Genomic DNA, 11,637 nt, shown 5'->3' with positions numbered 1-11,637 from the left:
AAAATTGCGCGCCCACTGTTTATTTAGTTCGATAGTCAGAAATCTTATCGCTTTTACCTCACAAAAATTGAAGGCATCGACATATCGATTGTGGAATAGTTCATATTATAATGCCTCTGGCCACACTGACATGCTACCAACTTTTTAACAAAACTTTGTTAATTACAAAAACGGGGACCAATTCTGCGCTAAAAGTCAATCGCCTCGCGTCATCCCGCGTCGCCATGCACAGCCGGAGTTTGCTGCCGGATCCGGCGGTCTACCAGCCGGATACCCTGGACCTCAACACGGACATAAAGGCGGCGGATTACTGGTTCAACTGCTTCCGGGACATGGTGGCCAAATTCGCCAAAGTGGCGGCCAAGTCACAGGAGGAGGATCACACGGCACCGCAGCGGGCGGATCAGTTCCAGGCGGCCTACCTCCAGCGGTTGGAAGAGCATCAACGCAACGTGCCCCTTAATCGGGGAAAAGTTGTGCTCGGCACCAGTGAGCTCCTGCAACTGAATGAAACAATGCTGCGGCGCTACGGATTCGCTGATCCTTGGCTCAGCCAAAAGAGACTGGAGAATGCCGCTGCAGTGGCGCGGCTTAAGCAGCGTCTCCAGGAACTGGACACCGTGGAGGACGAGGATGCCCGGTGGACGGAACTGGTGCGCGGCGTGCTCGCTGGCAACATGTTCGATTGGGGCGCCCAGGCCATATCCAATATCCTTGAGCAGGACAGCAATTTCGGACTGCATTCGGCCCTCGAACGCATTGAGAAGCGGCCCTGGCTGCTGGACAACCTGGACAACTGGCTGAAGCGGCTCAAGGGAGCGCCACACAAGTGCGCCGTGGTCTTTGTGGACAACAGCGGCGTGGATGTGGTCCTGGGCGTCCTGCCCTTTGTGAGGGAACTCCTGAAACGAGGAACCAAGGTGCTGCTCTGCGCCAACAGTGAACCCGCTCTCAACGATGTGACCAGCGAGGAGCTGAGATCCCTGCTGGACGACTGCGCACGAGAATGCGGAGTACTGGAGAAGGCCTGGTCCCAGGGACAACTGCTGGTCTACGCCAACGGGCAGACAGGTCCCTGCCTGGACATGCGCACCCTGCCGCCGGAGCTGTGCGACGCCATCGCCGCCAATGAGACTGATCTGCTCGTGATCGAGGGCATGGGACGGGCCCTGCACACAAACTTGAATGCCCGTTTCGGGTGCGAAACGCTCAAGCTGGCCGTGATCAAGAACCGGTGGCTGGCCAAGTACCTGGGCGGCGAGGCCATGTTCGCCGTCATCTGCAAGTTTGAACCGGCTGCGCCCAGCTAGTCCAGGAGCCACTGCATCCATTGTTATACCCTGTTGACACAAAAAACCATGCCCCCCAGCCCCAAGATGATGATGATGATGATGATGATGATGATCTGATCACCAGCCAGGGGTCTTTGTTGAGTTCGAAATTATTGTTATGATCCACAAAAAAACCCACAATTCACAATCCAATCCTATCCTATCCTACTCTATACCCTTCGATCTACCGATGAGATTCATATGTGTATAAATATAATCGTAATGCAAGTGCTTTTGTGGTCACCTCACCCATATAAAAAAAAACAGCTACACTTTTAATAATTAAAAACAAGAATATATAATAACAAAGCCTTTTGTTTATCATGGCGCGGCGGTTTATTATCGGTCATGGGTATATGGAATGCAATTTTGATAAGCGGTGGATTACGCGTTGATAAGGTTTGCGGTTTGAAGCTTCCAGCGCTGACATTTCATCAGACCGGAGGGCTCAGACATTTCCCATCATAAATCTTGGATAATGTCTGTTTGCATTTACATATATGGCCTGTGGTGCGTGCCAATTCTTACCTTTTGCCAACTCACTTATCTGTTATATTCGTGTTCGAAATAAAACCAAAAAGAAGGCAGTCACCATAATAACTGGTTGATAAGCAGACAGCTAGATAAGATCAAGCGAAGCCAAGACCAGGAAACTGTTGGCTGGAAAGTCCATGATCTCAAGCTGAATTAAGAATTAATTCCGTTTCACACAACAAAGTGGTAAAAGTCATTAAATTTATTTATAGATTATATGTCTTTAATATCAAAAAATAAGCACTAGGGCATAGTCCACATTTTTTGACTGCAAATAGTCAGTTTTATTTATATGATTTGTAACAATGTAAAGTTTAAATAAATAATCAAAAATGCAGTGATTTTAGAAAAGACAAATTAGTATTAAATTTAATAAGTGGTAGTTTTGTACTTAAGGACAATATCTATAGATTTTTCCCAATAATATATTGGCAGTTAGTTGGCGAAAGATAATAATATTAAGTTCAATTAAAAAAATAAAATTCAGCAATTTAAGAATAAAGTATAAGTACTTCCAGCTCAATAAAGAATTAACCTTAATTATTTCGGTTACATTTGAATCAATAGTATTTTTGTATGGTCAATAAACTTAGGCACAATATCTTAAGATTTTTCTAAATAATATTTTTGAAGTAACTTACTTACTTTGCTGGATAAATCTTTGTGTTGATTAAACAAAATGTTATGGTTTTTATAATCTTTATAAAGGTAAATAAATTGATTTTAGGATTCAGTTTCCTCTGGTTCTGGTCGACTATCAGGAGCAACTGCATCCTCCGCAGTCAAGTCCTCGTAATAAAAACGTCGCCTGAAGGCCATTGCAGCTTGATACCAGTCCAGGAATAAGGGGCGACTATAAAGTTTGATGCCCATTATCAGAACGACGAAGCCTATGATCATGGCCAGATTTACGTAGTCCTTGTTCCAGACAAACATCCAGATAAAGAGTATACGCACGGCATCAACAAGAAGTCGATTGGTGCTGGTAGAGTCCATCGTGATGAACAGACCAATGGAGTTGTAAGGGGCACATGAGATAGTAAAGCCAATCAGAGCCAAAATCAAATACGGATTTCCCTTTAGAGCGCTATAAAGATCACTCCAATCGTCGAAGACACCGCGGGAACTGTCGTTAAACGGACGAATGCTGGGCAGGAAGTGCATACCAATGGCTAGCAGTGAGGTGATGACCAGTCCAAAGATTCCCTGCCATCCAGCAGCCTGCAATGGAGTCACATTGGAGGTCTTGAGCTGCTTTTCCTCGCAAACATACTGCAAACCGTGCAGAATCTCGGCTATGATGATGAGTAGGTCGCAAGTTAGAATGGATTTGTAGTCCTTGCACGGCAACGTATTATTGTCGTCTCTTACGCTCTGAATATCCGCATAGATGATGCCCACAAGGGCAAGCGATATGGTGGAGATGGCCAGCCAGTGGCGACAGATTAGAGGATGGTTCAGGAACATACTACTAAAGATTCCCGTAAATATCGTTGCGGAGCCCCTTATCATTTGAAAGCTGGAGGCGTAGGTCAAATGTAGTCCGGAAAAGAGCAGAATGGAGGCCACTGCATCCAGTAAGGTGGGCAGGATCATGGTCAATGGGCAAAACTCGGCGATGTCGCTGTCCTCTGAGCTGCTATCCAGGTCGGTGATAGTCTGTGAATTGCACAAAAAACCTTAAATTACCTGGGTTTTACATGAGTTTTAAAACTTTTCACTTTTAAAGGGGATTTTAAATTTGTAAAGTTCAAATATACCTATACATGTATGTTGTATTGGTCAGTACTTACATCACGTACCCTGGAGATCATTCGGATCACCTTGATGATCCCGAAACACAGGAACTCGCCCAGGAACATGAGCAGGGTGAAAACCACCGGATGCTGAAATCTGTGATGCTTTCCATCGCTGCCAATAAACTGATGTTCGTTGGCCCATTTTACCACCAGAACATTGAAGGTACCGCTGAGCAAAAATATCACAGACAGAAAATAACGTTGATCCATTCTGCGCAGGAATCATAATCGTTCTGATTGGTGAAGTGCACGCTAGTTCGATCTACAAATATAGACGTTCTTCGCGGAATTGATGATTGTAATTGTGATAAGGGCATAGGTGGAAAAACAGTTCAGTGAGCTAAGTATATAACTGACCTTCCTCAACAGAAAAAAAGTGTGGGGTAATTGCGCCAGTATTATTTAATATAAGTCAACATTGAGCTTTAAAAATCAAAGTACCACTTTGCTTTATATGTAATAAAAAAGAAAAACATAAAAAAACCTGTTACCCAAAATGAATCTTAAAACACAATAACCCTACAGAAATCACTCAAAAGGTTCAATTTAAATTTTCAGTAATAGAACAGGTAAATTTTGTAAACTTTTAACGGCTTTTTTTTTAAATTCTAACAGAACGGCGTGACTTTAACAGAATAGCTATCGATATCGCTGATATTGGACAATCGATAATCAGCTGTTCGGTAGTCGTGTCACGAATTCACCCCTTCGAATTGCCAGTTGTCAGCTGTTAGTCAGTTTTTGACGGTCGTGTGTGAAAATTAATGCAAAAAAATCCCCAATAGATAAACAATAAATCGGTGTGCGGAAAAAGGAAGCCCAGGAACAGTTAAAACTCGCGTCGTTTTGGTTCTTTTAGTTTTCCTTAACTCACTTTGCTTTGCGCTCTGTCAGGCATTTCAGTTTTTGTGGTGGGCGCCCCCGAAAATCAAGTGATTATTAATCGGCAATTTGCTAATCAGGAATATGGATATTCTGAGGAAAATGTTCAAGTCGGAGGCGGAAAAGGAGCCGGAGTGAGTACCAAGATGTGGTGGTGGGGCCAAGGGATATGATATTATGCAAGTGCAGGGAGTGCAATCTATTAATATGGGGGGCCCCCGGAATACGAATACAGCGGCGTTTTTCAGGCAAACGGCAACCGACGGATCGATAACCAGGCACCTGCCATGATAGATACATTTTCACCAGGATACACACACGCACACGGGAAAAGCGACCGCTTTTCTCTCTCCGAGAAAACGGAGGCTGCGCGTATTGCGAAAATCCCGAGGGTTGCAAATGCAAATGGAAATGGAAATCCCTTTCTCATGCCTTCCCTTTTTCCACCCACTCACTCTCTCTCTCTCTCTCTCCCTGTATTTCTCTTAGTTCTTCGACTTCCGCTTCCAATAAGGACGAATTCCGGAAGCCGCAGTGGTTCGAGGAGGCCGAAACCGACGATGAACTCTTCGACGACGATCGCAAGTTCGCCTTCCAGGTCTTCACCAGTCCGCTGGAGATGCAGAAGCACTTCGAGAGCCAGCTGCAGCGACTCCTCGAGTCCCTCAACGATAGTGAAGGTAAGTCCTTTTAAACATTACTATAATTATATCAATCTCTTTGTTTTATAACTATTTAATTTATTGCTTAACGTTTAAACATATTATCCTAAAAATATACCTCCTTGAATATGAACATATTTCAGTTACTCTTGTAAATAAATAAACCTTGAATGTAGTTTAAAATTCATAACTTTATGATTTACATTTAAGTTGATTGCTTTTTCAATTAAGTGTTAAGTGAAAAATAATTATACGCTTGTAGTCTAGAAAACAATTTAATTAAAATGTGCCATCTACTCAACATAATTTATATTTGATATCCCTTTAATTATTTTAAAAGTTATATATTTCTTAAAAAGGTTTTAATTTAAAATGGTTTTTTTTTGTGTTTTAAATGTACTGCTTAAGTATACCTATCTTGTAAATTTAATGATTATATATTTAATATTTTTGTAATTTGTTTTTAAATTGACTTGAACAACAAAAACTTGGTAACAAATGTAATTGGTCGATTTAAAAGTAATTTTCTAAGCGACTCGTAATCCATAAGTAATTGTATTTAAGTAGGCTGGCAGATGGCACTTTAGTATTGGCAAAAGCTTGGCAATAAACAACATCTTCTTTAAATAATTACCAACAATTAAATCCCCAACCTATATTTATTAATACCTTCAATTAAAATTTTGCTTTGTCAGATGGCTTTGAGCGTGACTTGAAGGAAGACTTCTTGAAGCCGGGTTTCGAGAGCAAGATTTTGAAGAGGTTTGAGCAGCAAAAGGACTTATCCCTGGATACTGACCTGGATGGCGAGTAAGTAACCAGAATTTATATCCAAACCAGAGCAGATTTAACAAACTTATTGTTTACAGGATCTATGCCGATCAGTTGCACTCGCTTATTCAGCGTTTGAATCCGGAGGAGAAGGCTGAACCTGGCGACCTGGGAATGGGCCCAATTTTGCCATCGAATAAGCATGGCTATCGCAAGGGTTACGCTCGGGGTGCCAAGCTCACGGATGAGGAGATAATCATGGGTCGCATCCATGGAACCATTTCCGCCGACGGGGAGAGTAAGTCGTGCGCTCGTCCGCCACGTCCGCCGATGAACAACAAGCCGGACATCATGACGCCCATGACTCCAATGTTGCCGCGCAGTGGAATGACTCCTTTCGGCGGGGTATTCGATGGCAACTATCAGGTGAGCAGGATGAGAGGTTTTTCTCACGAATAGATCACTAATTTGATGTTGTTTTCTGCCAGGGTCCCAAGCTATTCAGCCAGAGCGTGATGACAAAGACGGTGCGCAAACCGGATGGCAGCTATGAGACCACCAAGGTGACGCAGGATTCCTCTGGTCACAAGACCACCACCGTGACCCGTATGATAGACGGGCGCAAGGAGACCATTGTCACCCACGATGGCGGAGATGCTGCACCCAAAATAAGGGGACAGCAGCAGCAGCAGCAGCAGCTGGAGAAGAAGGAGGTGGTGGCAATGGCAGCCCAAGGCGAACGCAACATATTCGTGACAAAAGAAGGCTACGCCATGCCACGTAACCTCTGGTGACCAGTGGTGAACAACTATTGCCCCAATCAAGACAAGCGATCTCTGCTGCAGCAAGAAAAGAAAGCGAAACAACAGCAACAGTATGAGGATAAGCTAAAGCGATTCGTTGGCAACATAGTAGTCCCGCATCCACACAACATCCAAATTAGAACCTACTACATTTTAGTTTACATTCTCCTTAGTGTTTGGTGTTTTAGATGAAACGCACTTGAGACAACAGATGACGACGATTATTGACCATGATTTTATTGACCAGCGATCTATATCCAATGATCGATTCGGCCATATATATTATGTGTGAGACAGGCGCCCTTAACCCGGTGGCGCCGCACTTTCTGTTCCCAGATCCAGGGCTCTCCGCAGGCCAAGCTCGAACTCCCCAATCGATTGGAGATATGGAGATAATGGGGTTTGCAGACGGATTATCGGGAGATGGCTCGTGTTGAGCGGTGCGAACGTGTGATTTTCAGTTTTGGCAGCAGCTGCTGCAGCAGCAAAAGCAATAGCAGCAGCAGGCTAGCTGGGTTGGATCCGGATTGAATGCAATCCCCTAAAGCGCTGGCATCCAAAACACAACCAAGCAAACCAAGAAACAATCGCCGAAACGGCGGCAGTTATTGTATTATTGTATTGATTCTTCGTGGTACTATCTGTGTCTCAATGCTGCGATTATTCAGCATCTAAAGTGCCCGTAGTGTTTTAGCAGCGAAAACAAAAATATATATGGAACCACTATACAATACATTACCGCTTACCAGGCAAAAACCAATCAAGTTTATAAACTTATATCTACAATTGCGTTAATTTTGTTAGTTATACTCTACATTTTTATACTTAAAACACACCCGCGTGGTGAATTGATCTACTTTCTGCTTGAGCAGTCCGAGTTCAACTCACAGTATTTTCAATTTTGAATTACAATTCGGTTTTTTTTTGTTTATTAGTTTTACTAATCTGTAATGCTTAAGTTTATTTTTATCCGATCTAACTTTCAAAGAGGACACAATGCATACACGCATTAGTTATCATTCAAGAAACATGCAAATAAATTGTGTTGTGCAATAATGTTTTGATGTGGAATTTTTTGGGAAGGTCTTTGGCTACGGTCCCTAATTATAAGAGGCTAGTTCAAATAGAAACAGAATAGAATATGATCAAGAATATATATAATTTAGAGGAATAGAGGTCTTTTGATTTAATTAATAACATGATAAATAGATTTTTTTGTAACAAAAAGAAGACGTGTACTTCAATCTAGATATATACCTTTAAAAGTAATCTAATTTGAATAGCAACAGACAGATTAACGTGTCTATGAACAAGAATATATACAATTGATTTGATTACATTTTTCCGAAACATTGCCAGTGTATAATAAATAAAGTTATTTATGCTGTTTCCTCATAATAATAAAAAGATGGTTTGTCGTTAAGAGATAAAGAAAGTTAATCAAAAGAAACTTCATAAATTCCTTGACCATCGTGTAAAAAAGGATTTCTCTTCTAGCTGATTACGTTGTCCAAGTGATAGCCTTTTTTCAGTTATTATTTTATTCAGTTTAGTTGGGTTTAAACTAGAGCAACAGGATAAACAAGCTATTAGCTAACAGCCATTGGCTCAATGATGATGGTCATCCTTCTTGACGAAACGCAGGCCGCAGTAGCCGCAGATGTGATTGCCGGGTTTGTCCTGCAGGTAAGACAGCATCCAATTAGTTATATATATAGATAGTTAGCTATAGATCTTACCAGATTGATGTAGACCTTGGGATGACCCAAAGGACCATCGCCGCCGTCGCAGAAGACAACGCGTTCGGTGCATTCCTTGGGCGGCACTTCCTCGATCAGCTTGATGCCCCAGTTTTCGTTGACGTACCGCTTGGCATTCACGAATCGCGCATTGCGGTAGTCATCTTTATCGAACACCTAAAATCCGCAATTATTTACATATTTTAATACATATTCCACACAATGTTTGCGTAATCGCAGGATGGTTGGTTTGCCAATTCCTCGATTTAACTCACCTGGCCGGTGTGGGTGACCTTCTCGACGTCACTGCGGCTGCTGGAATTGCGAACTGTGGCCAACGGTGACATCCAGTTCTGGCGAGAACGGCCCAATTTGGCCAAATTGTTTACCAATTGCTTGCTGGCCATTTTTTTTACCACAAATTTTATCGCACACTGTATTGTGACAGGAACCACCCTGTGCCTGTCAGCTGGCTTAGCAGTCAGTTAACAGCACAGATGTTAGTTAACATTTGGCGTGAGGCGGTCACACTGGCCATTTTAAACTTTATTTAAATTCCCCGCCCTGGTTTAGTTAATTTTAAAAATTTGCTTGAATATTTTAATAACCTATGCAAAGCTTCTTATTTGTATAAATATTCCGCCTTTTATTTATTTTTTATTCCACTAGCATAAACAAAATTTCTTGTTTGTTTATTTCGGAAAATCTGTTACCAGCAATGATCATCCACTACTATTTAATGGATACTTATTTATACTCAATTATTAATATATTTTTTATTAATCCTTTTCATAGTTTTATTTCAATGATGCCAAGTAAATCAAGTATTAATACAACATTAATTTACATTCCTTTTTGAAGTTTTCCAACACTTGAGTTCTTATCTTTTTTTGGCCACACTATTTTGCTTAACGCAGTGACGCCGGTGGCTTTTTAGTCTTTCTTCATTCTAATTTGTAAAATAGGCTTAATTGTAGCATATTTGAGTGCCAGTTGATGTGCATGATTTCGCAGAATGCAAAGTGTTCAACACTTTCCAGAGTAATGTGCTTTAAGGAAATGGTAAGTTTTGCTGATCACAAAGTTTTTCTTCTGTTTAAGTCTTATGGTAAGTCCTTCTTTACTTGAGAAAACAAATAAGCTCTAAATATTTGTACCTACTTAGTTCAGGACATCACAATGGAACCTCTTACATATTCAATTTCCAGATAACTATGATATCAGGATGGATCCCAACTTTTGTGAAGAAAATCCTATTCCTCCGAAATCCCTTCAGCACACTAGTTACAAGATGGTTAAACTTTAACAATGGAATTGATTTTATTGTAAGATAAGAACACCATACATATATGTATTTTCAATTTATTAGTATTGTTATTGTTTACAGGGAGCTCCAGCTTTTTGCATACAGATTAAGAAAGGAATGCGCTCCTTTCAAAAGAAGTTTCATTTCAATCACCCAACTGGTTGACCGAAGATAGAACGCAATGCTATTGCAAAGCCATGGATTTTTTGGTAAGTAAAGTACAACAGAATTAGATTTTTTACATAAGATTGCTATATATGATGTTAGACTTTCATTGAGATTCTTAGCTTTTGGTCATGTGTTTTGTATAGGATGCCAAGTTTTGTGGATTTCCCTCTCATCAAGATGTTGTTTAGAATGAAGGGATGTAAACAAAGAACGCAGAAAGATCACAATTTTCCCTTGGAGCATGCGCCCCAAAAAGAAAAGCCGGCATAAAAAGCCGAGAGCCGAAATCTTCGTGCGCAACTTCCGAACCATCTCTTTCGGAAAATCGAAAATTTTCGAAATTTCCCCCACAAAGATCTCCTGCGTTTGGGAAACGCATTCAGTTAGTGTTTCGTGCTCGTCGAGTGTTGTTCTCGGTTCTTCCTCTACAACATCTAAATAATCTTCATTGAATAGTCTTCTTTCCTGCCATCCATATGCATATATACACGCCGCTATATATACGCATATATAGAAATTGAATTGGAATTGTTCGCGCAAAGAATTCTGGCGTAAAATCAAAGCGAATTTACGGTGTGTAATGTTACAAATTAATTGCCATACCTTGTGTATCCCAAAATCCCATTGAAAAAAAAAGCACAGATAAATGCCCAATTTTCCACGGATTACATAATCGACAGTGCGAGAAGTGCTATTTGGAAAAAAACGTGTTTTTCCACGTTTTCCGGTGTGCGAGAAAAATGAAACGAAACGAAAATTAGAATGTGCTTCAGCGCAATTATGAATCGATAGAATTTGGATATATCAAAGAGGTTCGCCTCATAAAGTGGATGGCAATTAAAAGTGGTCCCAGAATAAAGTGAAGCATGCATCTTGTTGCTCTGCTCTTCTCGGCATGGTTTCCTTTCCTTCGCCTCCGAAAACCGAGCGAACCCAAAGTTTAACGAACTGAGTTCATTTCTATTTTTGAATAATTCGAAAGCAACCGACAACCGCCGCCGCAAAGTGAAAAGTCTGCATGAGTTTTCCCTCGTCGCGGTGCTGCGAGATTCGGGACGTGTGCTTTTTAAGTGGTGCCGATGGTGGACTGATCCACATATAACTACACAAACCACCCAACACAACCCGCCTACACTGTGCAGTTTTTGGTTTTTTGGAAAATCCATAAAGGAATTGAATTATTGAAAGCAGATGACGAACAATTTTTGGCTGCGAAACTGTGCAAAAAATCTGGAAAAATTTTTAGAAGAAATGAAAACAGTGTTGACAGGATATGAGCAATCATATTGCAATATATATTTTTTGTTCTTTCTTCATTACTAGTATTTAAAATAAACTGTATTATTCTTTTTGTAAATGTAATCTTATAAAGTAAGGGTATTATTTTGTAATCTGTATATGATTATTTTACGTTTTCTAAATAGTTCACATTTAAATCAGGATAACTAAAAAAGACAATTTAAATATTTAAATATAAAATTATGTTAAGGGTTTGTTATATGGGTAATGAGTTTTTTTTAAAACAGCATAATTAATTTAAGAAATCCTAATCTTTTAGACTTGAAAACATTTGCTGCAAAAACCTTCTGAAATAAACAGTGTAAAATTGATATTTATTTATTTAAAAGCTCGTAACTTTCTT

The 11,637-nt window shown here is 40.7% G+C and overlaps 5 protein-coding genes across 6 annotated transcripts in view; 3 read left to right on the top strand and 2 right to left on the bottom strand.

Moving 5' to 3' along the window:
* The first annotated feature begins 101 nt into the window (after nucleotides 1-101).
* LOC108148063 (4'-phosphopantetheine phosphatase) lies at nucleotides 102-1,636 on the top strand. The gene has a single exon (XM_017274916.2). The coding sequence runs from the start codon at nucleotides 111-113 to the stop codon at nucleotides 1,308-1,310; it is 1,200 nt and encodes a 399-aa protein (XP_017130405.2). The 5' UTR covers nucleotides 102-110; the 3' UTR covers nucleotides 1,311-1,636.
* Nucleotides 1,637-2,588: 952 nt separating this feature from the next.
* Nucleotides 2,589-3,913, bottom strand: LOC108147756 (solute carrier family 35 member F6-like). Its single transcript, XM_017274487.2, has 2 exons — nucleotides 3,659-3,913; nucleotides 2,589-3,524 (listed from the first exon to the last, which is right to left on the bottom strand). Exons 1-2 carry the CDS (start codon nucleotides 3,872-3,874, stop codon nucleotides 2,589-2,591), a joined length of 1,152 nt encoding a protein of 383 aa, XP_017129976.1. The 5' UTR covers nucleotides 3,875-3,913.
* Nucleotides 3,914-4,361: 448 nt separating this feature from the next.
* On the top strand, nucleotides 4,362-7,838 carry LOC108148014. The gene is made up of 5 exons (XM_017274847.2): nucleotides 4,362-4,680; nucleotides 5,036-5,226; nucleotides 5,904-6,018; nucleotides 6,078-6,405; nucleotides 6,468-7,838. Exons 1-5 carry the CDS (start codon nucleotides 4,631-4,633, stop codon nucleotides 6,771-6,773), a joined length of 990 nt encoding a protein of 329 aa, XP_017130336.1. The 5' UTR covers nucleotides 4,362-4,630; the 3' UTR covers nucleotides 6,774-7,838.
* Nucleotides 7,839-8,302: 464 nt separating this feature from the next.
* Nucleotides 8,303-8,974, bottom strand: LOC108148015 (NADH dehydrogenase [ubiquinone] iron-sulfur protein 6, mitochondrial). Its single transcript, XM_017274849.2, has 3 exons — nucleotides 8,797-8,974; nucleotides 8,522-8,698; nucleotides 8,303-8,462 (listed from the first exon to the last, which is right to left on the bottom strand). Exons 1-3 carry the CDS (start codon nucleotides 8,926-8,928, stop codon nucleotides 8,391-8,393), a joined length of 381 nt encoding a protein of 126 aa, XP_017130338.1. The 5' UTR covers nucleotides 8,929-8,974; the 3' UTR covers nucleotides 8,303-8,390.
* A 1,415-nt stretch (nucleotides 8,975-10,389) lies between these two features.
* LOC108147814 (nesprin-1) overlaps nucleotides 10,390-11,637 on the top strand; it is a 109,782-nt gene continuing 108,534 nt past the window's right edge. The window contains exon 1 of one of the 2 annotated variants that reach the window (XM_041710528.1): nucleotides 10,390-10,568. The gene's annotated coding sequence lies outside the window, so the exon portion shown is untranslated. The remainder of the gene's footprint in view (nucleotides 10,569-11,637) is intronic. The other variant, XM_017274563.2, reaches the window with a different exon arrangement.

Source organism: Drosophila elegans, unplaced genomic scaffold (genome assembly GCF_018152505.1).
Source record: "Drosophila elegans isolate 14027-0461.03 unplaced genomic scaffold, ASM1815250v1 contig_814, whole genome shotgun sequence".
Classification (NCBI taxonomy): domain Eukaryota; kingdom Metazoa; phylum Arthropoda; class Insecta; order Diptera; family Drosophilidae; genus Drosophila; species Drosophila elegans.
This window is presented reverse-complemented; position numbering and strand designations above follow the sequence as displayed.

Coding starts and splice junctions, on each gene's coding strand:
- LOC108148063 (XM_017274916.2), top strand. CDS start 111: ATGCCTCTGGCCACACTGACATGCTACCAACTTTTTAACAAAACTTTG.
- LOC108148015 (XM_017274849.2), bottom strand. CDS start 8,928: ATGGCCAGCAAGCAATTGGTAAACAATTTGGCCAAATTGGGCCGTTCT. Junction 8,699..8,796: donor AGGTCACCCACACCGGCCAG/GTGAGTTAAATC, acceptor TGCGGATTTTAG/GTGTTCGATAAAGATGACTA. Junction 8,463..8,521: donor CCAAGGTCTACATCAATCTG/GTAAGATCTATA, acceptor TCTTACCTGCAG/GACAAACCCGGCAATCACAT.
- LOC108148014 (XM_017274847.2), top strand. CDS start 4,631: ATGGATATTCTGAGGAAAATGTTCAAGTCGGAGGCGGAAAAGGAGCCG. Junction 5,227..5,903: donor GTCCCTCAACGATAGTGAAG/GTAAGTCCTTTT, acceptor TTGCTTTGTCAG/ATGGCTTTGAGCGTGACTTG. Junction 6,406..6,467: donor TATTCGATGGCAACTATCAG/GTGAGCAGGATG, acceptor GTTTTCTGCCAG/GGTCCCAAGCTATTCAGCCA.
- LOC108147756 (XM_017274487.2), bottom strand. CDS start 3,874: ATGGATCAACGTTATTTTCTGTCTGTGATATTTTTGCTCAGCGGTACC. Junction 3,525..3,658: donor TGATCTCCAGGGTACGTGAT/GTAAGTACTGAC, acceptor TGCAATTCACAG/ACTATCACCGACCTGGATAG.